At 41.7% G+C, this 27,636-nt stretch overlaps 2 protein-coding genes across 2 annotated transcripts in view; both read right to left on the minus strand.

The window, feature by feature from the left end:
* Window positions 1–1,563, minus strand: part of LOC131973083 (uncharacterized) — a 68,400-nt gene extending 66,837 nt beyond the window's left edge. The window contains exon 1 of the mRNA XM_059334931.1: window positions 1,509–1,563. The gene's annotated coding sequence lies outside the window, so the exon portion shown is untranslated. The remainder of the gene's footprint in view (window positions 1–1,508) is intronic.
* A 1,310-nt stretch (window positions 1,564–2,873) lies between these two features.
* Window positions 2,874–27,636, minus strand: part of syt9b (synaptotagmin IXb) — a 75,018-nt gene continuing 50,255 nt past the window's right edge. Inside the window, exon 8 of the mRNA XM_059334885.1 lies at window positions 2,874–6,125. Within this exon, the coding sequence (XP_059190868.1) occupies window positions 6,048–6,125 (78 nt within the window). The 3' untranslated portion in view covers window positions 2,874–6,047. The remainder of the gene's footprint in view (window positions 6,126–27,636) is intronic.

Genomic DNA, 27,636 nt, shown 5'->3' on the forward strand with positions numbered 1-27,636 from the left:
TCATAGAATATAATTCCATCATATTTAAAACTGTCATAGCTGTATAGTAGCCTGGGTATACCCATACTGCCTTGCGCGCTCAAATTTAATTTCGAACCTCCAGGCGGTCTGGAAACCAAGGCAGTTTCTTAGCCCTGTTTTAGGGATCCAATCACAGAGCGGGGAGGGACGGCAAGACGATGACGCGGACTACTCGGCACTTGGAAGCTTGTGGTTTTCTTACGGATCCAACATGGCTGCTGCAGACGCGAAACTCTCTTTAGCTGTAGATGGTGTTTTAAATAGTTTAGAGCGAAAGTTGAAAGGCGAAAGGTCTCTCGGCGGCTCCGCTGTCCCCCAGCTCGTAGCGAGATCACCGGTAGCGCCGGTGATTAGTGCCGTGGTCTCGCCAGTGATCTGGCTACGAGCCAGGGGTCAGCGGAGCCGCCGAGAGACCCGCAGCAGCTTGTTTAATGCCCATAAAATCAGTGGATGTGTGTGGCTGAATGACATAAGGGATAATAAAGCGTGAAAATAAATCTTGCAGAAAGCGAGAACTGGAGAAGCAAAGCAGCAAACAACACTCTCTCACAGACACACACACAACAAACATCCATTTCTGTTGCTCTACTACGTCATCTGGTATAACTGATACGATTGGCTAAGAGCTACCTACAGACGCTTTTGATAGACATTCTTAGTGCCCAATAAACGGCTCCGGAGGATCGTAAACCACACCTCCTCTACAGAGAAATGAATGGTTGGTTTCCAGACCAAATCTCATTTTAGATTTGTCTGGTGTTAGCCAGGCTAGCTGTACAGATGGCGTACCTTCCCACACTGACATCTCACACAGATATTCTGGATGTAAGCAGATTTTGGTGGGTAATCTCAAAATAATTTTGAAAATCACTCAATCAATCAGTTATTTCCATGTTTTATTAGTCAGTCATCCATTAATCAATCCATCCACCATCCATCCATCCATTATCCACCCAGCAATCCATCCATCTGTCTGTCTGTCCATCCATCCACCATCACCCATCCATCCATCCATCCATCCATCCACTATCCACCCACCAATCCATCCATCTGTCCGTCTGTCCATCCATCCATCCATCCATCCACCCACCTACCCACCCATCCATCCATCCCTCCATCCATCCTTTTGCTTCTCTTCTTCCTTTGGTCAGTACCAAAGCTCATGACTATAAGTGAGGCTTTCAACATAGGTGATCTGGCAGCGAAGCTGTTAGCAGTTGTCAAATGCAGCTATACAAATGATGATGTTTGAAAAATATAGGGGGAGGGGATTTCAGAAGCTACTCAAACATCCAACAAGCTTCCTTTGATCTGAAGCAGCTGGGCCTGCTGGGAAATGTTGGCCTTATTGAAGTAGCCAATAAGCTGGAAAACCTGAGGTGAAAATAGGAAGCAGTCCCCAAGTGGAGCAGGCAGCAGCTTAAGTCAGAGTAGCGCTGGAAAGAGGAACTAATAGTCAACTCCACACTGAAAAATATTAAACTCACCTTGGGTTATTGTGGAAAGCAGGTTCCCTTCATAGTGGTGTTCCTAGATGTCATTGGGCTAAAAGAAAAAAATATATTTAGGTTAAAATTTTGGAAAAATGTGTGTCACCACTGTGAAGAGCTAAAGTGACCTCAATATTTGTCAGAAAGATTCCCAAGAAACTTTTTAAAATTTTTAAAATGATACCAAACACAATATTATAAAGCATTGAAATTCAATTTAGTGAGTGGTTCCCTTCATGAGATGGATACTGTGACTCAGCTGTGGAAAAAGTATTCAGATCTGTTTCTTAAGTAAAAGTACTAATACTACACTGCAAAATTACTCCACTACAAGTAAAAGTCCTGCATTCAAAACTTACTGAAGTAAAGGACAAATGTATCCACAACAAAATGTACTTAAAGAATCAAAAGTAAAAGTTATTATTATGCAGAATACCACACTCTGATTGTTTTATATATTCCAAATATATAATTATTATGTAATTAGTATTTTGAATGATGCATTCATGTAAGCAGCATTTTAATTGTGTATTTTAACTACTTAATATACTGTAATGTGGTTCAAATTAAAAAAAAAAAAAAAGTCTAATTATTTTACGTTTATCATGTTTTCATGTTAAATCTTAAACCGGAAAAGTAACTAAAGCTGTCAGCTAAATGCAGTGGAGTAAAAAGTACAACATTTGCCTCAAAATGTAGTGTAGTAGTACAATTTAATTACAGTACTTACATTTACTTACTAAATGTTCTTAGTTAAATTCCACCACTGATCATACCAAAATATAATTTACAGACATGGACATTTTCAAAAATGATTAGGTGAATGTTTAAGTTTTGCCACCTTAAGTGGTACTGAAAAGTTCCATTTTGGGCTCTGGCACATGGACTATATGTGACTGGGGAAAATCCAAATACCATCATCCACACACACACTCACAGACACGTGGATGTTTCACCTTTCAGCATCTCAGCCCCCATGGGGTCCCATATTCGTGCTGGACTCACTAAATGTGTTTGTGTGTCACAGAAAGTGTGTATGTTGTCAGAAGCTCTTCATGGATCTTTCAATCACAGCGGTCTGTTGGGAGGGCTCACAGCACAGGTGTGAGGTGGCAGAAAAAGGCCTGAGGAGGGATCTGTGTGTTTGTTTATATCTATCTATCTCATTCCTTCTCTCTCAAACATTCACTCATATCTCACACTTCCCATAAAACAATCAATGCTATATATATAGAAATATTTATTAATAACATCTGAATGGACAATTTACACAGTCTGCCTTAATACATCTTGTGTTTATAATTCGATTAGTATCTCACAACAGAAGAGAGATTTAAAAATGACTCACAGAAAAATGATGCATGCACTGTACCTACAAACACAGAAGAAAACATCATTGTTATCTGTGACAGTGTCCAACACAAAGACATAAACAATACTGGCATTAATCTGAACACTGGATTATTAAAACAACAGCAGGGTGTGGTCTAAATGAATAACATTAAGTCCCATTGCAGTTGAGACAATCCAGTCATCTATTTAATGGCAAAGGAAAGTATTGACAAAATCATTCTAAGTGATGGTCTTGGTTTTTTGATGACAAAACCCCCACCAAATCTTTACCCACTGGTTTGGTAATGTTAGCCATGAAACAAGGCTTTCCAAAGAGTGCATCTGCAATCATCATTCTGTTCAAATTTGGTTTTAATTTCTTGGATTTGTCCATCAGTTCTTTCAGCTATGACAACCAGAGTACTTGCCAAGATCTAGAAACATGTCAACAATTGCTAAGAAGTCAGATGGGGCAGAAAATAACAGACAAGTATTTGTAAATAAGCCAACTATTTATCCAGAATATCTAAACCACTTTATTTGGAGTTAACGTTTGTGATAATGCCTTCTGCAGGGAAACTGTATGGGGGCAAGTACTGTAGGTCAAAGTTAAACCAAGAAGCTGGTCTATAAACTGTTTACAAGACAACAGATTAGACAGTTTTTGACCTTTTCTCTTGAGGTCCTCAGGGGCCCTAAAAGCTCCTCCTAATGACAAAGTCATGTTCAGCAGCAGCCAGCTCTTTTCAGTAAAAAAAAGCTCTGATAAAGCCGCTCTACGATACCTGCCCAGCAGCAAACGTCAGAAAAATCTAGCATCTATCCATTCTTGCCTGATGTCAGACAGAACTGTAAATTTGTAACACTCCCTTTCCATGTTCAGTCTGACATTGCCTCCACACTAGACAATTTCCGGGTGAGGGTGATTCACTTTTTCCCAACACTGATGTGTAGCTCTGCCAATTTGCTGGCATTTCAGTGGAGTGGAGTGAAGTAAGAACAAACAATGCTGGTCCCATGGTGGTGCTCATTGGATCCACTGCTCATTAACCTGACATGCTAGAGTCGGTCAACAGATTTTAGGTAAGGTGGAGACCAAAAGCAGAGCTCAAAGGAGTGGACCAGCTTCTGGGTCTCTTAAGTTGGTGAATAAAATCTTAAAATTATCATAATAATGTGTAAAACAAGATGTTTGTGGTAACAAATTACATTTACCTTTGTTAATGTTAAAAAGTTGTTGGCAGGAAGTGTTGGCCAATGCCGGAAATATTGATCACCCGGGTGCAGGAGCTGTTAGAAGCCCAAGTAGGAAGGTGATTTTTTTCCACCTTGATATTGTAGATGGAACTTCTTGCATATTAATTGTTCCAATAAATCTCTAGAGTAACCATTCAATGATATCTATGAGGAGCCATAAAGGCCATAATTCATTCTTCTACACAAAAAATCCCTCTCACATTCACAATTTTAACCTCTAACATACATCATTTCTCTCACATTCACAATCTTATCTCTCACATACACAAAAAATAACTCTGACATTCACAATTTCACCTCTCGCATACACAAAAAAAAACCTCTCACATTCACAATTCCACCTCTCACATTCACAGTTTTACCTCTCACAAACATAATTTTACCTTTCACGTACACAAGAAATATGTCTCACATACACAATTTTACCTCTCACATGCACAATAAAATGTCTCAAAGTTATTTTTTGTAAATGTGAGAGGTATAATTGTGTATGTGAGAGGGAAGAACGACTATGGCCTATACGGCCCCTCATAGATACCCCCGGAACTTCTATACATTGTGACAGTTATATACAACCTTTCCTTATCGAGTGCAACACTCAAGGTTTTAATAGCTATACCACTTTTTCAACTTGTATAAAACACTTACAGTTTTGAGTCAAAGTCAATATTTATGTGTTTTTATTTACCCTATTTAAATGTTCCAAAACTGCATGTTTGATTAAAAATATTATCTCTACCCTATTTGGTGGCTTTCTTTTAAAAGATTATGAAGGAAGAAGGCTTTTTAGGAAATGCTAAGTTGCCCAATGACTAATTAGCCTCTATATCGACTTTAAAATCAATAATATAGAAAAGGTTGATCACTGGTTGGTTGGACACTAAATTTAACAGTTATGTCATATTGACATTATTATTGTCATCATTAAACATTGTATTCAATAAAGCAGATTTATCCTTTAACTCCAAGCCAAGACTATCACTAAGAATCATTAGCAGTCCTACTTTGATTGGTAGAAAACGTCCCACGTTCACTGCCACCACTGCCATCTGTGTTTCCTTTATTTTGACTACACCCTGTAACAAAGACAATTTAACATGCAGTAATAAAACACTTTGTGTCCACTCTCGGCTGCTTTACACATTCTTGGGAGCAAATCCTCTCCACATCTTTGCAGGAAGTGTTCTGTGAGAAAGTTCCCCATAGAGGTAAAACTAAGGCTTACACTAAGAAACTGTCCTTTTGTTTGCGTCTGTTCTGGCTGCCACAGAGTTCAGGCAGCACTTTAGCAATGTATGACAAGTTTGAATGTCCAACACAACAGCTAAACAGTTTAAAAGAGCTGAAACGTCACTGATCTGAAAAGTAATGCCCTTTCTGTCGCTAATAATTCTGTAACTTTAGTTGTTTAACTCTTACTGCATCTAAGATAGCTGATCACTCACACAAATCACAAGTTACAGCTTCACACATCGGCATAAAAATTAATGAGTTTGGTCCACAAACTGATATTTGTTAAAAAAAAATAAAAAGAAAGAAAAAAAGCTCAACCTGCTAGATAATCTCAACCTGTTTATACTGTCAGTAACAACTAAAAATGACAAAGTTCAGTTGGAATGTAGTTAAGTGATTTTTGGTTGTGAAGACACAAGAGGAAGTAAGAAGTGGGGTTTAGCTTTTGCAGCAGTCTTAGCACACTAAAGCCTCGTGCAATCTAATGACACAGCACTTTGAGTCACGGCTTTTAGCTGACGCTACTATTCTACTTGCTTGTTAGTCACACCTCGTACTGTATGCTTCAACATTTCAGTAGGACAATCTGCAGGTCTGTCTTCTATCCTTCTACCACCTTGAGGCTCTGTGTGTGTCTGTGTTTGGGAAAGTGTATGGGTGTTTTTAGTGTGTGTGTGTGTGTGTGTGTGTGTTTGTGTGTGTGTATGTATGTTGTCATGGCGATGGTGGTGTCTTCAGGGAATTGGTGGATCCTCCTTGGCTTCCACTCACCGTCGCTCCCTGTCCGACCCACTGGACCACATCAAAGAGAGGAGAGAAGAAATAAAAAAAAGAGGGAGGGAGAGAAAGACAATCAGGTTAAATGCAAACAGAAGTGAAACAAAATTAAAGGTTTATTCAATTTGAATCAAAATTGTTCAAATATGAGAGCAAATCTCTTTGATTAATGGAGGAACATTTGTATCTGTATATATTTGTACAATATGTTTAACCCTCCTCTTATGTTGTGGGTCAAATTGGCCCATTTTAAAGTTTAAAAAATCATTTAAAAAAAATTAAAAAAATATATTTTTTAAAAATCAATGTAATGTAAAACTCTTGTATTTTATATCTTGATCTTTCCAATGTGCATAAAAAAGTTCTAACATGCATTTTTTATGAAAACGAGTCAATTATCCTCATTGAACCATGATCTGTGAGAGGTTAAGAACACTATTGCACTAAATATTGATTGAAATGTTTGGTAATGGAGTTATTTATGAAATATAAAAAAGTGTTAAATTTGACACTTTTGAATAATTAAACATGCCCCAGGTATTGGTGTTCCTGAAGAAAAAAACATAACAGGAGGGTTAAGGGAGATAGCAAGTCAACAATAAATGCCACAAAGAAGTGAAAACTGTAATTCTGAGGATTATTTTGAGATGCAGCTCAGCAATGTGTGTCAAGTTGTTCTGGTCAAAAATATCTGATAAACATGACTTCATCAATCAATTAATTAATTAAACCTATTAAGGTGTATGAGGGTTCAGAACATTATAATTTCTCCTTTTAAAGTCAATTTCCATTTTCAACTATGTCCCAAAAGTTGTAGCAACAACTTGGGTTGATACCATTTGTTACACCCATTTGATGCTGAATTATACAATTTATTTCATGGATAAAAATGATCAAAAAACCCTCCAGAATATTATATTATCAATGTGCCAAGACCTTTGAAACAGCATAGAAAAATCCATGCTGTGATTTGGGTTTATATCTTCGGTCATTTTGGAGATTTCTGTATTTTCAGCGACTGGATGACGAGCACGTATTGTCAATATACCTATGAAAGCTGCACACCCTCTGAAAGCTCTGTAAAGTTTCATGAGGCTGTGATTATCTCAGCGGTCACAGCGGCTCATTTTATACAGTGAGATCAAGACTAAAGAAATGTCCTCAACAGCAATAATTCAGATGGCCCGCCTGCAGGCTGTTGGTAAACTAACTCTTTAATGGAACAAAATTTGTTTTGTAACTAGACAAATGTAATTTAATAGGTCATCATCTATTGCAACTACTTTGAGGGGGCTGGCAAGGCTGTGTAAAGTTAGTGTATAGTGTGTGTTTCTATTAACAGAAATATTATTGTATGATTGTCAGACGGAAACTGTTCAGTGGTGGACAAAGTATTCAGATCCCTCACTTAAGTAAAAGTCCTAATACCACACTGTGAAATCACTTCACTACAAGGAAAAGTCCATCATTGACCATCATTGATGCACATTTGTAAGCAGCATTTAATTTTCTCAAGGTAGGGCTCATTTCATCTTCTTAACATACTGTTATGGGGTTAAATTTCAACAAATGTCTAATCACTTTTCATTTTTCATGTTTATGTTAAATCTCGACCTGAAAGTAACTAAAGCTGGCAGCTTAATGTAGTGGAGTAAAAAGTACAACATAGTATAAAGTTACACAAAACAGAAATACTCAAGTAAAGTACACGTATCTTAAAATTGTACTTAAGTACAGTACTTGAGTAAATGTACTTAGTTACATTCCACCACTGAAACTGTTCAGTGACTTTCTGTTATATTTAATGATTATTAGGGGCTGCTGTAACTGCAGGAAAATCCCTATCCAGGAATTTATCAATCCACTCTGTGATTGACAATGACAGTTGGGCCGGTATCTTTTCTGTTATATTGTTTGGGAACAGACAAAAAAAGCAAAAAAGCACAAAACGACCCCCTTGGCGAAGGTAGTAACAACTTTAATTTGTTTAGGTGAGCCAGTTCCATCGCTCTACTACTGTTCAAGCTGGCACACTGACAGGCTATACTGGGACACTTGATGAAACTGAGCTATCTTCTTTTTTATTATTACATTACAGTCCTAGAGGTGACATATTCTCACTTTTCCCTTTTCCCCAACCCATCACATGATGAAACAAGACAGTGTACATAGAAAAGAGGAAAAACAAAACACAACAAAAACAGCTAACAAACAAAAAGAAAACAATCCCCATTATAGACATTAATCAATAGCTTTCACACACAAAGGACTTAGATAAATATGCTAATTTCCTCCATCATCCATGATACACAGAAGTAGCCAAGAAAGTATACCTTACATACAGTCATGGAAAAAAATAGTAGACCATTGTTTTCTTCAATTTCTTGTTCATTTTAATGCCTGGTACAACTAAAGGTACATTTGTTTGGACGAATATAATGATAACAACAAAATAGCTCATAAGAGTTTAATTTAAGAGCTGATATCTAGCCATTTTCCATGGTTTTCTTGTTAATAACCAAAATCAAGAAAACCATGGAAAATGGCTAAATGGCCAACAGTTCAATCAGTACAATCAGCTATGTTTGAAATGATTTTTAATTAATAGTTTTTTTTAAATTAAACTAAAAATCATTGTTTTCTAAGAGTTGATTTGTGATTTTGATCTGATCTGAATTGAGCGAGCGTGTTTCCACTGCGATATGTTTGAGCCTGAGGGAAAACCAGGGATATAAGCTCATCGTTGGTTTGCTTCGTGAGAGCGGTCCCTGCAGGGTGCTTTCTCTTATTCTGCCACTCATTCATGTGACAAAGTGGAGGCAACTGAGCTGTCTGCCGTCTTCATTTCCTTTGCATTCCGCTAAATAGCATCAGGACTGACTTGAAATGACTCCGGGGAATTCTCGAGTATTTTGTTGTTGTTGGTCTTTGCTTTCTGTGTGTGTGTGTGTGTGTGTGTGTGTGTTTACAGCCCTCACTGAAGAGATCATGCTGATGAATTATTAATGCTCTCAGAATATGGTCAGGGGGTCAGAGAAGCTTACTCCAACGTTTCAGAAAAGCCATAACAGCCTAAAGTAGATAAGAGAATCGTGAGTGTGCATGTGTTCGTGTGTGCATGTATGTATGTTTGTGATTGTAAGTTGGCAATAATCCAATATTTTTTATGTGGGGTGGCTATGGTTCAGTTGGTAGAGTGTCCAGTAACCAGAAGGTTGGTGGTTCGATCCCCGACCATGGCAGCTACATGTCGAAGAGCAAGATACTGAACCCCAAATTGCTCCCGCGTTCATCAGTGTGTGAATGAATTCCCAATGGTGGCAGGTGGCACTAGTGTGCCCTGGTAGCCTCGGCCACCAGTATGAATGGGTGAATGAGCGTAGTGTGTAGTGTAAAGTGCTTTGGATAAAAGCGCGTTTGTCAGGATTGATTGACACTTGGATAATTAGTGTTGTCTCCCCCTACCTGACAACTATGACAGTTATGAACTTTGTTTTTGTTTATACAGCCATGTGATTTAGTGCATGGGGCCTCGCCCATGTTCTTGTTTGGTACTTCCTGCCTTTGTTCTTTTCCTGCCATTTTCTCTGTTCACCTGTCTCTCATTTGTTTTTGTTTTTTTTAAAGATTATTTTTTTGGCATTTTTACATGCTTTATTGAAAGTGAGAGACAGATAGAAAGGGGGTGACAGAGGGGAGGACATGCGGTAAAGGGAGCTCAGGCCAGATTTGAACCCGGCTCCACCGCAGCGAGGACTGTAGCCTCTATACATGGGGCGCCTGTGTAAACCACTACGCTACGGACCACCCCACCTGTCTCTCATTTGTGCCAATCAGTTTGAGTATTTATACCATGTCTCTTCAGTTTGTCAGATTGTCACAGAGTGTGTACTGCATGTTGCCTGACTTTCATGTGATTGAGACTAGAGTTTAGTTAAAGTTTATATTAGAGTGAAACTTTTTGTTCGGTTTTGTATCCTGCCTGTTTTTTTTTTTAATCCTGTCATGTTTGGATGATCTGTTTTTGCCTATAGCTGTCTGTTAAAGAATCTTGCCTGTACCTGGACTCTGTTTTTACCTTCTGGACTGTCCAGTTTTTATAATAAAACCAAATCACTGCAAGTTATTCAAATCTGATCTTGATTCCCTATCCAGGTCCTGACAAAGTTGTTTACAAATGACTCTCAAAACTATGTATATGACAGCTCCATTGCCTATTGGTTGCAGTTTTAAACATGTGGTACTTAAAAAAAAACCTAGTTAGGAGGGAAGAAAAGATAATGGTTAGGGTTAAAATAAGTATTTTTGTTACATATGTAAGTACGTATGTTACATGGTTACGTATACGACGGCAACTTCTGGGCCTAAAAACTTAAGCCGATGTAAAAGTGCCTTAAACCTGAATAGTTGCAGAAAGAAGACTGTTTGAATGAAAGTCAACAGAAAAATGACCCTACTTCAATGTATTTATTACCTCAGTAAATTCTTCTCGTTCTCAATCATTACTTCCAAGTCTTCAGAGTAAAATACACCGCTTACAACTTTGACCAATCAAAGCTCACTTTTACATTTTGGTCACCTAGAAATATCTTGTTCAGTGTTCAGGTGGACATTAAGGAGTCAGCTGTTTATTTTCAATTACAATTACCCCTTGCTAACCAAGCTAGCTAGCTAGAACCAGTGATCTAATTTACAAAAAAACCCAACATGGAAAAGGCCGTAAACCAAGTTGGGGACAGCCAAAATGCCAAATTTGAGTCCACAAACAGATGGGTGACAACACAGTGACTGCATCCTCTACTTTTATGGGAACATGAACAGTGGTCCCCTGGGTGAAAGTCCAAATCACCTGACATCCTCCTTTGCTCCTGCCATAATAACTACAGCCACTAAAAGTAATCCCAAAACAACATATATACCTTAAGTATAAGCCCTTTTTTTCTGTCGGTAAGTATGGTCTGGTACTTTATATACATATTTGTGTGTTGGTGTGTGTGTGTTTGCATGTGTGACCTATCGAGCCAGGTTCCAATGGGACATCAGTGTGGATCTTTTAAAGAAACACAAATAAGCCATTAGTCTGGATCTCAGACCCTGCTGCTGTAGTCCAGTGCCGCTGCTAATGGCCTCAGAGAGGACACAGCTACTGGAGAGAACTTGTGTGTGTGTGTGTGTGTGTGTGTGTGTGTGTGTGTGTGTGTGTGTTTAAGTGCTATACAAATGGCTCAAGAGACAGCAAGAGAGCTCTTCTAGCTTCGCCAGTGTTGGCAATATCAGGGTCGCTGACCTCCCACCAGTACTGCAACTCCTCTAGACACAGTGTGACAGCTACGCTTCATTTGCTTCTGCAGCTTGATGCACAGCTCAGTAACAGTGACACCGAGTGTTCAACTGGGACAAGTGGGGAAAGAATCCTGGTGTCAGGATGCAACTGAATAAGATAACGTTGTGGATTTAATGGTATAAAATGAGCTCTAATTGCTTGCACAACCCTAACTGAAACACACAATATGGTTGAATTTTTAATTTCCTGTTGCTCAAACCAAATAGGTAACCAGTAGTAAACATGACTTACACTCTGGGAAGATGCAAGAATGTGAACAAGTCTCACAATTCAGCTGATCCACCAAAGCCTCTGCGCTGTTAGCGAGTGAATATTTTAAGCAAATGCAGATGTATGGATTATATTGATGCTGAATTGAGAATATATATATATATGTGAGAATATTACACCAAACTACCTTTAAGAAATATGACATATTAACAATTCCTTACAATTTCACAAAAACATGACTATATATATATATATATATATATATATATATATATATATATATATATATATATATATATATATTTCACTGCAGTAATAAAAAAAATGACCCTGCACGATTCCCTGTCCTGAGAAGTCATACTTCTGACTTCAGTGTGTTCATGTGTTAATGTGGAAACAACATGGACACTTTGACCAATAAAATACAACAACACTTCTTCAAAGGGTTTAAACAACACATAAATTCCCTAAAACCATTATTATTGCTTTCCCTGACCTATTAGATGATGCTAATAAATATCTTTTCTATCTAATCTAATCTAGGTTACTCTTTATACACAGCAACTAACTGTTCTATCCTTATACCATATTACAGATAACATTCAAGCAAAAAAAATGGATATGCAATGCATTTATTAATAAAAAGTTTCTTAACATAGACTAAACATTTACTTTCACCATAAATTTTCTTCCTGAATTATTGTTTATTGGCAGGAACTCAATACAACTTTTTGTCACTGTGCAGACGTCACCAGTGCAGCAGCCATATACAGGATATTTTGGCTTCACTTTTGTATAGTGAGAAGAAGTAGAGACACATCGTCCATTCTTTTTTAGGGTTTTTCAGATCATAAGACACCACTTGAATTCAGGATGAGTTTTGGTTTTTGCTGCTAAATTGGGCCTGCCGCTACTTCAGAATAGGGGATTGTTTTATTTTTTTAATTCTGTAGCAGTGACCACAGCAAGAGGTTATGCCGAACAGTCTCCCGCTCTCTCGCCGCGGTGATGAGTGGATGGAACACTGCTGTCAAACACCTGAGATGTCATGACAATCATAACAGCGCAAGCACTCTGTTAGCATCACTGGAGTTTTTGAGTGAGGTTAGACTGCCTGTCAGAGCAGATGCAAGCTAACGTTACTGGAAGAGAACAAAGCACACTGCAGCCAGTCAGCCTCCATTTGTTTTCACAGTGCATGTATTTACCAAGCGTTACGTTAAGAACGTGTTGGACCCGCCTTCAAAATAAAAGCAAACACATGTAGCTTTCAAAATAAACTTGGAATGGGTTAGCAGAGTCCAGCATAGAATTTACAAGAAGAATATGATGTCTTAAATAATACATAGAAGAACCCTTCACAATAATTCATTAAAATATGCAATGATTAAGATGGAATAGTGGCATTGAATGTGTGAGAATCCACCAAATTTAGACTTTTAAGACAAAAGTTTTGCAGTTGAGTGTCATTTTTTATATTTTCTAAATTGCTGATTGATATTTACACACACACACACACCAGACAACGGAAAAATCCTACAGGAAACACTGTTGTTGGATCCTTCGTTTTGTTCTGTTATCAGTTTTTTCTGCACCAACTTTAAACACAAAAGTAATTCTTCAAGTTCCTGATCCCTGCATTCTCCTTCAGGGTCTCCATTGTCTATCAAAATAACTAAAAATGCTAATTCTATAAATGTTGCTAAGAAATCTTGTAAAGTACTGAAATCTGTAAATGGACTTGGAAACTAAGTTATTTTTTTAATTTGTTTTTTTCCCGCCAGGGAGCTTAAATTTCTCTGCAAAATTAAATAATCGCAGCAGCCATCAGTGTAAAGCATTAGTTTGACTTGGGGAAAGCAGCACACAGCTTAAGCAAGTCATCTAAATGGTAGAATAATCGAAATAGATGCTCATTATACCCTTGTTGGCCTGAATTTAGATGAAAATGTTCATTAGAGATGGAATAATATTCCTGGGGTCCTTAGCCACTCTCATAATGAGCATCGTCAGACCTCCTCTTGTAAAAAATAATGATGTCTAGAGAGGGTTTAAGCGAACAGTCCTCATGGCGACTCATGGTTACAGCTAACAAGCTAGCCAGTGTCCATATCATTAACTAAGGAATGTTACACATGCCAATACTTCTTCTTAATAAAGATGAAGTGATTTTTTTTTTCAATTCTTCAAGAGAGAAGACACATATGCTGTCAGATGTTAATGCGTGTCACAGCTTATGATAGGCATTACATTCACCCGGCCAGCAATTCATTATAAAGCGTTTTATCTTCTGACTCCTTCGGCTGAATACCAATAGATTTAGCTTTGACAACTCAACATGAATTTACATGAATCAGTCCAGCGTCTGTTTTAGCATGCTCTGTTTTTTTAATGAGTGTGGGAGGAAATTCAGAAAATAGAAACAGCTCAATGAATGTAGCCACCTCTCTGTGTCTCTCTTTCATTTTTTAACTGTAGTTCAAAATTAAATAAACATGTCAACATGAAAATGTACTCGTTTAGAGTCTCTTCATTTGCATTGCTGAAGGTTTTTCTGATTTGAATCATATGTTTTTTCAGAAAAATTTTATTAATTAAAATGGTTAATTCACTTTTTTGGGGAGGAAGCATCCTAATGACCTTGTTCATTACCGAAGCTCGAAACCCACCAGCTATCGGTCTTTCAAATGTCTAAATGAATGGCTTGCCATTAATTTGGTTGAGATGTTCAGGTTCCACTCAGGATCAATTGTAATCATTCTGATTAAGGCACACCAGCCAGCCCTATAAACACAAAGTCTGTCACTAAGTAACTGAGTGATGTAGTTACCCCATTGGTCAAAGTGAGTGACATTGGTTGAGTTGGACCTTCCCCATGGACATTTAGGATCAGCAGTCCGTTGGGATTGCTGATCAATTGGCTGATCTACCTTATCAATGCATGGTTGTTGTTGTTGTTGTTGTTGTTGTTGTTGTTGTTGTTGTTGCTGATACCACTGCTTTATTGCACAGGCTTCTCAGGGATCTTGTCACAACCCCCGATTGTGACTTGTCTGTGGCATGCATTACTGCTGGGGGGCGTGGTCTCGGCAGCTCCAGCCTACACACCTGCAACGCATCTCATCAGTCCTGCACTCCGGTTCTCATTCCACAATCAACACTCCTATAAAAGACCAGACCAGCCTTCCAGTCCCCGCCGGATCGTCGAATCAGTTTGTATGAGACTCACCAGCAACTTAGTAGTAACTCTGTTTTTGTGCCTGTTCCTAACCTTGTTTTCTCTGCCTCGCCTCAGACCATCGTGCCTCAACCTGCTCCCAGCCCAGCTCACCAGCCAGCCGAGAGCTCTGGATCCGAACCCGCTCCTGAATTCCCAGCGCCCCCTCTTCGACCTGTTTTTCCTTTGTGAAAAATCCAAATAAATTATCCATATCTCTCTGATCTCTGGTCTGCGTCTGAGTTCTGGTCACCGGTCCTGACAGAACGATCCGGCCAGTATGGACTCAGCAGACCTAGAGCCCGTCCGTCACGCCGTCTCCACTCAGGGTGTAATACTGGACCAGCACAGTGCCGCGCTTCAGGAGATAAGGGTCGGACTCCGTGACCTGTCGATCCGCATGGCGAACCTCCAGGGCGCACTACAAGACCCCTCTCCAGTACCGGTCACAGCGGCACCTACCACAGCTAACCCCGGCAGAGAGCCGTGGGTCTCCCCGCCGGAGAGGTACGACGGGAATCTGGGACAATGTAGAACATTTCTAATGCAGTGTTGTCTTGTTTTTGATCTCCAGCCCCTTACATACGCTACGGAGAAGGCTCGTATCGCTTACCTGATTGGACTGCTGCGGGGAGCGGCGCTGGAATGGGCTTCGGTTCACTGGAGGAGGCAGGATCAGTTCACCACCACCTATGCTGCTTTTACCACGGAGATGTCGAAGGTTTTTGATCACCCAGTCCAAGGTAAAGACGCTTCCATGAGGCTTTTCTCTCTCCGCCAAGGGTTTCGGAGCGTGGCCGAATATGCCATTGAGTTCCGGACCCTGGCAGCAGAGAGTGGGTGGAATGGTCCGTCTCTACAGGCTGTTTTTGTTAACGGACTATCCGAACAGTTAAAGGATGAGCTAGTGTCCCATCCTGAATCCGAGGACTTGGATGAATTAATCTCTTTATCCATCCGGATAGACAATCGTAGCCGTGAGCGGCGAAGAGAGAAGCGGCGGAATCCTGGTGGTGACGTCACGTCTCGTCGGAGGGAGCATTCCCCAGCTCCAGCAAGCTCTCGCCCTGCTGCCAGCGTTGTTCCGCCTCAGAGACCCGGACCGCGAGAGGAGTATGCCGAGGGTGAACCCATGCAGCTGGGACGGAACCAGCTCAGCGCGGAGGAACGGGAACGAAGAAGAGCCAACAACACCTGTCTCTACTGCGGAGGACCTGGCCACTACCTCGCCACCTGTCCTAGCAGACCGTTAAACCGGAGGGCTCGCTAGCCCGGGGAAGCATCCTAGCGAGCCGGGCTAACATACCTTTGTCTTCCCGACCCCGTACCCAGTTACATGCCACCATCAGCTGGAAGGACCAGACGCTAGAACTCCTAGCGCTTATTGATTCCGGAGCCGACGAGAGTTTTTTGGACACTACGTTGGTTAAACAGCTGGGGCTGCCCACAGACCAACTGGAGGAGCCTCTGGAAGCTAACACCCTCGACGGGAGACTTCTGGCTCGAGTCACCACCCGAACCTGCCCCGTCCAGCTCCAGCTGTCAGGTAACCATTTCGAGCACATATCTTTTTATGTAATCAACTCTCCGTTTATACCTCTGGTTTTGGGACATTCCTGGCTAACCATACATAATCCTAACATTGACTGGACCACAGCCAAGATAAGTAACTGGAGCCCAGCCTGTCTTGCCAGTTGTTTGCGATCTGCTCTGCCTTCCTCTGTATCCCACCAGAAACCCGAACCAGTTCCATTGGACCTGTCTCTAGTCCCAGCCGAGTACCATGGGATTTCTGAGGTGTTTTGCAAACAACAGGCACTCTCTCTACCCCCGCACCGACCATACGACTGCGCTATCAACCTGCTACCTGGGTCCACATATCCCCGAAGCCGCCTGTATAACATCTCCAGGCCTGAACGGGCGGCTATGGAGGAGTACATTAACAGCTCGCTGGCGGCTGGGATCATCCGTCCCTCCTCTTCACCTCTGGGAGCCGGTTTTTTCTTTGTGGGCAAGAAGGATGGGACTCTCAGGCCATGCATCGATTTCAGAGGTTTGAACGACATTACAGTTAAAAACAAGTATCCACTCCCTCTCATGAACACTGCTTTCGAATCGCTCCAGGGAGCTACAGTTTTTTCCAAGCTAGACCTACGTAATGCCTATCATCTAGTCCGGATCCGTGAGGGAGATGAATGGAAGACTGCCTTTAACACTCCTCTGGGGCATTTTGAGTACCTGGTCATGCCCTTTGGTCTAACCAATGCACCTGCAGTTTTTCAATGTCTGGTCAATGATGTGCTGAGAGATATGCTAGGCAGATTTGTGTTCGTTTACCTTGATGACATTCTCATTTTCTCTCAAAACCAAGCAGAACACATCCAGCATGTCCACCAGGTCCTCCAACGGCTGCTGGAGAACCGCTTATTTGTCAAGGCTGAGAAGTGTGAGTTCCACGCCACCACTGTAACCTTTCTCGGCCACATCATTGCCCAGGGCCAGGTGAGGATGGATCCTGAGAAGGTGAGAGCGGTCATGGATTGGCCAAGGCCTGAAAGTAGGAAGCAGCTTCAGAGGTTTTTGGGCTTTGCTAACTTCTATAGGAGATTCATCAGAAATTACAGCCGTATTGCTGCACCCTTAACCGCACTTACCTCCCCGGCTAGATCTTTTCTCTGGGCTTCTGAGGCTGAAGGGGCCTTTTTGGAGCTGAAGAAGAGGTTCACCTCAGCTCCTATCCTCACTCAGCCTGATTCAGCCCGGCAGTTTGTGGTTGAGGTGGATGCCTCGGACGTAGGAGTTGGTGCCGTCCTGTCCCAGCGGTCCCCAGAGGATAACAAGCTTCACCCCTGTGCCTTTTTGTCTCATCGCTTATCCCCCACAGAGAGGAACTACGATGTCGGGAACCGGGAACTGCTGGCGGTCAAATTGGCACTCGAAGAGTGGCGACACTGGCTGGAGGGGGCAGAGCAGCCGTTCGTGGTTTGGACTGACCATAAGAACCTTGAATACATCCACGCAGCTAAGCGCCTAAACCCTCGTCAAGCCAGGTGGGCTCTGTTTTTTGGTCGTTTTAATTTTGTCCTGACCTACAGGCCCGGGTCTAGAAACGTGAAGCCCGATGCACTGTCTCGAGTGTTTGAGAGGGAGGAGGCAGCCGCAGAGCCTGACACCATCGTGCCCAGGGCCTGTATTATTGGAGCAGCCACCTGGGAGATTGAGAAGGAGGTGAGGACTGCTCTGCAACACCAGCCAGACCCAGGTAATGGCCCCCCGGGCTGTCTGTTTGTACCTCTCTCCGTCAGACCATCCGTGTTACAGTGGGGCCATTCCTCCAGACTCTCGTGCCATCCAGGTGTTACCCGCACTCTGGCGTTCCTGCGCAGGCGGTTCTGGTGGCCAGACATGAGGAGTGATGTTCAGACCTTCGTTTCTGCCTGTCCCATCTGTGCTCAGAATAAGCGCTCCAACAGACCATCGCCTGGGTTCCTACAGCTGCTTCCCATACCACGTCGTCCTTGGTCTCATCTGTCTCTGGATTTTGTCTCCGGACTGCCACCCTCTAGAGGTATGACTGTTGTACTCACTGTTGTGGACCGCTTCAGTAAATTTGCCCGTTACCTGCCTCTGCCTAAACTGCCCACAGCCAAGGAAACAGCTGAGCTTCTGGTGTCTGTGGTGTTCACCGTTCATGGACTGCCCTTGGACATTGTCTCAGACAGAGGTCCACAATTCACCTCGGGCGTTTGGAAGTCTTTCTGCCGTGCCATTGGTGCCACCGTAAGCCTGACCTCAGGATTCCATCCCCAGGCTAACGGTCAAGCTGAGAGGGCTAACCAGAAGCTGGAGTCCACCCTGCGCTGTTTGGCATCCTCCAACCCCACTTCCTGGTCATCTCAACTCCCATGGGTGGAGTATGCCCACAACACCCTGCCCACATCAGCCACAGGTCTGTCACCATTTCAATGTGTTTATGGGTTTCAACCTCCACTGTTTCCCTCTCAGGAGAGGGAACTGGTAGTTCCTTCGGTCCAGGCCTACATCCGGAGGTGTCATCGGACCTGGCACCGAGCCCGAGCTGCCCTGCTGAGAACCTCAGCCCAGTATCAACGCCATGCTAACCGTCATCGCACCCCTGCCCCCACCTATTCAGTTGGGGACAAGGTATGGCTATCAACTAAAGATCTTCCATTGAAAGCTGTCAATAAGAAACTGTCACCCAGATACATTGGCCCATTTGTCATAGAGAAGATTATTACTCCTGTGACCGTCCGTCTCCAGCTGCCCCACACTCTCAGGGTCCATCCAGCCTTTCATGTTTCCCAACTCAAGCCTGTCCTTATCAGTCCTCTGCTCCCTCCTCCTCCGGCCCCTCCACCCGCCCGGCTCATTGATGGCCAGCCGGCATTCACGGTGCGCCAGATTCTGGACTCCCGCCGCCGGGGTCGTGGCCTTCAGTACCTGATTGACTGGGAGGGTTATGGACCTGAGGAGCGGAGCTGGGTTCCCAAGCGGCAGATTTTGGATGCCGCTCTCGTCCAGACCTTTCACCGCGACCACCCTGAGAAGCCTGGTGGACCGCCTAGGGGCGCTCGTGGAGGAGGGGGGTACTGTCACAACCCCCGGTTGTGACTTGTCTGTGGCATGCATTACTGCTGGGGGGCGTGGTCTCGGCAGCTCCAGCCTACACACCTGCAACGCATCTCATCAGTCCTGCACTCCGGTTTCTCATTCCACAATCAACACTCCTATAAAAGACCAGACCAGCCTTCCAGTCCCCGCCGGATCGTCGAATCAGTTTGTATGAGACTCACCAGCAACTTAGTAGTAACTCTGTTTTTGTGCCTGTTCCTAACCTTGTTTTCTCTGCCTCGCCTCAGACCATCGTGCCTCAACCTGCTCCCAGCCCAGCTCACCAGCCAGCCGAGAGCTCTGGATCCGAACCCGCTCCTGAATTCCCAGCGCCCCCTCTTCGACCTGTTTTTCCTTTGTGAAAAATCCAAATAAATTATCCATATCTCTCTGATCTCTGGTCTGCGTCTGAGTTCTGGTCACCGGTCCTGACAGATCTGCTGGCAACTTCTTTAAGTAGTAAAGAAATAGTGTTGGTTTTGGTTTATTCATGGAATTAATGCTGCAGCTCCTCAGAACAACATTTGAGGCTGTGGGTATGTTTGTAACTGTCGTGGGGTGTTGACATGTAAGCCTGAAACTAGGTTTTGAACGAATTAATTTGACCAATACTTAATTTTATGACAAAATACCTGTCCTGCTTCCACTGTCCGTAAGTATTTTATTTTGCCTTCATGTTCCATGTCTTGTGTTTCCTGTTTTGTTTTGTTATCACTCACCCCGTCTCTGTTTCAGGGTCCTGTCTGCCCCGCCCCCCCTCCTCGTTTGTGTGCACCCGATCCCTGATTGTCTCTCCCACACCTGTTTCCCATAACTCCCCATTAGATCAAGCTCACGTTCCAGAATTTCTCACAACCATAGCCTTGTCGTTTTTGAAACCTTGATTCCCTTTTCGGTTCTGCCTTTTTGCCTCTTGTTTTCGATGCCTTTGCCTGTGTACCGACCACGTTTGATCTCTGTCGTGCATTTGAGTCCTGCCTTCTGTGCTACGTCCTTGACAGAGCTAGCATTTCTTAATTTGACCAATACTTCATTTTATGACAAAATACATGCTAAATAAGTGACATCCCCATCAGCAATTTTTTTTACACAAATAATAATTTACCTAATAGCACCTATGTTCTATTGGACTCAAACTTAACACATGGCACTTACTCATGTGTTGTCTTTTGACTTCATCGTTGCTTGTTTGGCAAAGGTTTGGTCTCCCTAAATGCAGCACCAATAGGTACAGGTTCTCTTTCGCCCCATCTGCTGGTGCCGCTCTTCACAAGCAATGAAGCAATAATTGGGAATTATGTTGTGTGCACTATTCTGCCCTACAAAGCAAAAAGTCAGTAACTACATTTTTGGTCAAAAATGAGTTATTATCATTTTCATGACTTTCAAGGCATCCTTTGTTATGTGACAAAACATCTTATCTCAAATGTATGTCGTTTTGGAGAAAAATGGTAGTCGTTTGTACAGTAACTAAACGGCTGGATTACAGGATAACTTAAAAGTCATTTTTCTCAGTTCTGCACTCTGCGTAGTTACTGCCTTTTTGCTTTGTAGGGCAGTATTGCACTTGTGTGTATGTTGTACTTGTATTTGGTTCTGTTACTACTGTCTGTAAACCAAATTGCCCCTCTGGGACATTAAAATTTTACCTTACCTTATCTGTTTCAACGAATTCTCAAATGTACGTCGCTTTGGATAAAAGCGTCTGCTTAATTACTAGAATTGCAGAATTGTAATTTTAACAGTAGACTACCTTGTGTTAATTAGCAAATGTAGCATGAATTTGTCAACCCCCCCAACCCCGCCATTGACTTACATACTTCCATGGGTAAATATGCACAGCTGTACTCATACATCGGGTATGATCAAAAACTAGACAATAACTTTGCTAACACAACCAAACATCAAGCTAGTGCAACAACACAAGACATAGCAAGCCAGTTAATCTTTCTAACGTTCGTCCAAGAAGACCAGCTGAGGGTCTATCTTGCAGCCTTTAATTTTGCAAAGGCAGTCCAAGATTTACTGTTGTCTGGCCGCTTCACTGTCTCATTTTTCTCTTCTTATTTCCCTCTGTAACACCCTCTTTGGTCTCTTCACCTCAGTCATAATGTCTGTACAGGCTGCTGAATACAGTCCGTTCCTGTTCAGGCATGATACAGACCCTGCTCGAATCCCCGCACAGTGCCAGCCCTTATGCTAAACTAAGATATTGAACATGGCAAATACTACACCTGCTAAACATTAGCAGGTTAGCATTGTCTTTGTGAGCTTAGTAGAATGTTACATTTAGTATTTAGTATAGCGTCATAAAAATGTGATGTAGATTTCTAGATTGTTGCATAGGGTTGCCAACCGTGCCTTGAAAAACGGAATCGTCCCGTATTTAGAAACAAAAGCACCCGTCCCGTATTGAGGTGAAAAGGCACGCACTTTGTCCCATATTATTGTGACAGTCAAAAAATAGTCAGTAAATGCCAATGGAAATTTAATAACAGGGCGCTTTATATGTAAACTTACGGTAAACTTCCCAGGCCCCGTCCTGCTCTGTGACCAATGAACTGACAGCATATTCACAAACGAGTATGACGATACAGAATACGCTCATCCCATTGGTCGAGGAGAAGATAGCAGAAGACAACAAAGCAGCATGCGTAGGTGACAGTGACACAGACGCCGACACTGCTTTACGGGGCGCTACACCTTCGAGCAGCAATGTGTCTAGTACCCCTCCGAGAAAAAAACAGAAAAGGATGCAAAAATACTGAAGAATGGGTACACTGTAAAAACTGGGACTGGGCCTAATTAATATTTACAAAATAATACTAGTAAAATATACATGAAAAAAATGTCTAAATGCAGTTTGGTATATTATTATGTTGATTTTACCACATTGGAATTACTTATCAATTGCATTCTACTCATTTTTGTTTGCCTAATATCAGCTAAAAATCAATGAGTACAATTTAATTATATTTTATCAGTACAGTCAACAATGTCGAATAATTAATACATTTTACTCAATGTGGACTAGTTGGTTTCAATCGCCGTACACTTCCGCCCAAGATTTGCGTCACACAGAGGGTGATGTCGGACGCTGCTACAGCCGTTGGCGACTGTTACTGGGGATTTCCACCGGACGCGTTACAGCAGCAGCACGTCTCCACAGCGTTTTTGCTGCGTCTGTCAATTCACACCGGGCGCGTTACAGCAGCAGCACGTCAGCTTAGCGAGCCGGCCGTATACACGCGAGATAACGAGATCACGCGATAATCCTGACCATGCGGGAGACCGCAAGATCCCGTGATAAACTTTAAACTCTATTTATACAGTCTATGGATAAACTGTGTGTATAAAGTAAACAACAACAACAAAAAACAACTTACTTTGCTTCTCTGAGGTGAAAGATATGTTGATCTGACCAGCTATCCTTATAAAAACAATATGTTATGTCATAAATGATTGTATGATGTTCCACTTCAACAATCAGACCCTTTGATTGATTGATTGCCGATCTGGTGCCCCGGTCATAACATAATGTTGATGTGAAGTAGTTTTAGGCTGCATGAACTGCGTATTGTGTTTTATTTTGAAAGGGGCGGAAGTGTTTTACGCTGATTCTGAGTCGGACTTCCTGTCTGGTGCGATCTGCTCTGTTGAGATTCACGCGAGTTGGCAGCGTCTCGCGGAGAAATAGAAGTCCTACCTAATGCTCGCGTAGAGACGCTGACGCGACGCTGCAGTAACGTTACGCTACGCGCCCGGTGGAAATACTCTCATTGATTAGAGTGTTACCTATTTGCAACGTCATACGCGACGCTGACGTTACGCTGCAGTAACGCGCCCGGTGGAAATCAGGCTTTACCAAGGTAAGAGCCTTCAGCAACTCTTTATAGACACTTTGCCAAGCAGCTGGACATTAATTTGGGATACCGCGAGTTACCTAACAACTTTACCGGCAGTAGGCTACTTTACTGGCAAGTTTAATCTCCATGTGATGGAAGTCGGCGGAGTGTAGGCTAGCCTACTCCCCTACCCGGCCTTAATTAGCGGCAAACAAAGTTGTCCTGAGGTGTTCAGGTGAGTGTTATCTGGTAGATACTCTAGGATACTCCAGTAACAGTAAGAAGCAGTATTTACCGGCTATATTACTTTTGGCGGTACCGTTAGGCGGTGTAGCGGCGGCTTCTAGCGGTGTGTGTTTGTTGGTGGGGGGTGGCAGCGGCGGTGTGTTAGCGGTGTGTGTTTGTTGGTGGAGGGGGGACCGGGGGGGGGGGGGGGGGGGGGGAGCGGCGGTGTGTGTTTGTTGGTGGAGGGGGGAGGGGGGTAGCGGCGGTGTTTTAGCTGAGTGTGTGTGTGTGTGTGGGGGGGGGGGGGTAGCGGCGAGTCATACATGGTTTTAAACTATAAAGGGCGGACCATGGGATTGAGGTTGCAGACTATCCTACTTAAGGTATCCTATGTTTGGCCATATTATGTTTTTTAATTTAAATTTTTAATAAATCTGCAGGAGGACATGTTAACATGTGACTGTCTATAAGACTGTGATCATTCAATTAGCTCATGCAAAATGTTTTAATTTTTATACACAGATTTTTTTTAGTGGTTTACACATACTGTATTAGTTTATTTTCTGTATAAATGTACACATCTGTCTATTTAAACACCAGCTGCCACTCATCCCTATTTTCTAGCTGCTTTAACATCAACATTTTGGGAAAAGGCCTACTTTGGCAGTCTCTCCATGAATTGAAATTGAGTTAAAATTGTATTGCTTCTCTTCCTCTACTGTGGTTTGAAGGTGCACCCAGCAGCATATCTTATCATAAAACATATAAACAGGGAAGCAGCTAGTGTTTTGGTTTTATGGAAGTTTCTTTTTCCCAGACCAGTGACTTTCTGGAGTCATAGTTGGTCCTCTGAAAACCTTAGTTAAGACAGGAAGTGTTTCATAAAACTGGCCACTCACACAGCACATACAGGATCATTGAAAGTGGTCTCTTTCTTTCAAAATAACACAAGTTTAAGCATACTCGCATTAAAAACTGAACCATGACCTTGTGTAATATTAATTTATGTTATTTCAGGCTCCTAGCAATCCTACCATTAACATAACCAGAGACATTGTCATCCGGTGTCTGATGCTGTACTTTGGGGAACCTGCCGACCAGCTCTTTAAAGAGTATGATGTAAGTTGAAAGGCCTCTCTCTCTCTCTATTTCCTTTAGCTGTACAGTCTAAAATACAAAATGTTCTTGTTATGATAGGATGCAGATGAAGGCAGTGTGGCACAAGACCTTGCTGTACAAGAGATGAAAATCTACAGCATCCAGACCAGTCTGTCAGAAGGTACAGAGGACATCGGAATCGTGATAGACGGAACAAAGGTCCTGACCGCTCTGGGTAACTTTCCAAGGGCTTGTGCCATGCTCATTGGTTTGACGTATGCAGTGAATCTCGCATATCCCAAGGAGCTCAGGTACACTTTTGAAGCCTTTCAGAAACTCTTCCTTGAACTGGATTGTTCAAAGCTTTCCCCAAAAGTGAACAGCCTCAAGAGCAAGCTACAGGCTTAAGAAAGTGACCTTAAAGGGACCCTACTCTAGAATGCTCAGTAATTATGTGCTGCAGTTAAGTGTTTAAATCTTGTTCAAATCATAAATATGTTATCCATACTCATTTGAAGGTGGTTATACGTTGGACTTTAAACTGGCACAAGTAAGTGCTTTTGTAGCTTGGAAGCCAGAAGTAATAAGCAAATGATGATGTTGCATTATTACCAGGACAGTGAGAGTTGTGTTTTGACACAAAGCTCCTTGATGGACTAACACTCAGCCACCACCTTAGGTCATACTGTATGTACGCCAGTGACACAGTCCACAGGGGCAAAACCAGACACTCCTTTGGGTTTTCCATGGTTCTTCTGTTTTTTCTTGCAACACCACCTCACTGCTCCATTATGAAGATGGACAATATTCTGCTGGGGCTTTACCTCTGTTTTGTGCCTCTGTTAGTTGTGAGCCCAAGTTATTCTGATTTGACACTGAGGAAGTTAACTGTACAATTGGCCTGCCTCAAACAGCAAGTGCCTTTTTCTCCAGAAATACTGTATGACTCTGCTTACAGGCCACACTGTTCATGCCATTCTGGAAAGATATTTTTTGGAAATATACATCATCTGTTTTTTCTGATGTAGTTGTTGAAGTTTCACAGATTGTGGGTCTTTTGTAGGAATTGTTAAGTCACTGTCACACTTAGAGGCATTGTCTGAGTTTCAGTACTGCAGTTAATTACTCTTCAGGTGTGTTCAGAAAAAAAAACCCCAACATACTCATTTAAGGGACTTGCTGCTGTGATTCTGTTGTGTACACCAGGGATACATATGTTGTATGCTTTAATAGGGGTATTTGAATTTGCACAAATTCATGCTTTGAGTGCCACTTAAAGGGATAGCTCAACATTTTTGAAAATTGGCTCATTGCCATAATCCCTATAGTCATAACAGTAGGTTTGTTTCCTTTATTTGTCAGTGCAAGCTATGTTTGGAACGGCGGAGAGCAGCCAGGAGCTGCTCAGAGCTACGCTACGGAGGCTAATGGAATTTCTTGGTTTCCCTCATCAAGTGCACAACCAAAAATCTCCAAAACGCTGTGGTGGACAAGTTGTGACCTGCACATTCACCACGCTATGACATAATAATGGAATGTTACGAGACAGAGCCGTTTTAGAGGTAAATTTGTGCAAAACAGCTGATGCGCGTTGTCTTCGGGACAGTTGTTCAGCAAGCAGTCTCTGTATTTACCTCTAAAACAGCTCTGTCTCGTAACGTTCCATTATTATCTCATAGCCAGGTCAATGTGCAGGTCACAACTTGTCCACCACAGGGTTTTGGAGTTTTTTGGTTGTGTACTTGATGAGGGAAACCAAGAAATTCCATTAGCCTCCGTAGCGTAGCTCTGAGCAGCTCCCGGCTGCTCTCCACCGGTCTAAACATAGCTTGCACCGACAAATAAAATTAACAAACCTACTGTTATGACTATAGGGATTATGGCAATGAGCCAATTTTCAAAAATGACTAACTATCCCTTTAAGTTAGTAAAGAACCAAACCAAGTGAAGTATCTGTTAACATAGCGATCTTTTGACTTATGTTGACAGTTTAAACCATATTGGCCTTAACCATTTCAGTTTTCATATTAAAAGAAAAATGTATTTTTTTTTTTTTGTAGTCTGAAAACTGCCAGGTCATAGGTCATTCTGTACTTAGGAGGAATGGGTAGATCTCTCTCAACTATCAAAATACATAAGCCAGCATACACATCCCTATTGTACACACTGGTTTTTTTTGGTTTTTTTTACAGCATTTCTCTCTGTTTCTTTGTTTGTGAAAATGTATGTGTAGACAAAATTACACAAATAAATGTTTATGTGCTGTTTTCCTACATATGGTAATTTGTTAACTGACCTCCAGTAACTTTTTGCAACAAGAAGGCATGGTATTAAGTAAATTCAACATAAAAATATTATGGCAACAAAGTGACAATTAATAATATTACATAGATTTCATGTCATGTGGTACCAATTATAAGTTGACACAACTTATTTCATTCATTGAATCCAAATTATTCTTATCCAGATATTTAGAAGGATAGCCTCAATTTAACCCATAAAAATAGTAAGTATAAATCAATTCCATCCAGATATTTAGTAAATAGAAATCAATTTCATCCAGATAATTACTAAATATGAATTAATTCCATTTAATTAATTAGTAAATGTAAATCACTTTTTCACAGATATTTGGTAAATCCAAATTACCTTTTCTCAGATATTTAGTAAATATTAATTAGTTTTCCCTGTAAAATTGATTTGGATTTACTCAACCTTTGCCATATTATTAGTAAATCCAAAATATTTCAACCAATGATTTTATTATTTTGTATTTAATATTTTTGTTTAAATTTACTTAATTAAATCAATAGTTTTTAATCAAAGTTGAAGGAATTAAAATCTATTCAATTATATTAAGTGTCACTTTGTTGCCTTAATTTTTTTAAGTAGACAATGGTCAAAATTTTTTGAGTGTAAAAGGAAGCACCTGGGTGGAAAAAGTGTGTGATAACA

This window comes from Centropristis striata, chromosome 6 (genome assembly GCF_030273125.1).
Source record: "Centropristis striata isolate RG_2023a ecotype Rhode Island chromosome 6, C.striata_1.0, whole genome shotgun sequence".
In the NCBI taxonomy this organism is placed as follows: Eukaryota; Metazoa; Chordata; class Actinopteri; order Perciformes; family Serranidae; genus Centropristis; species Centropristis striata.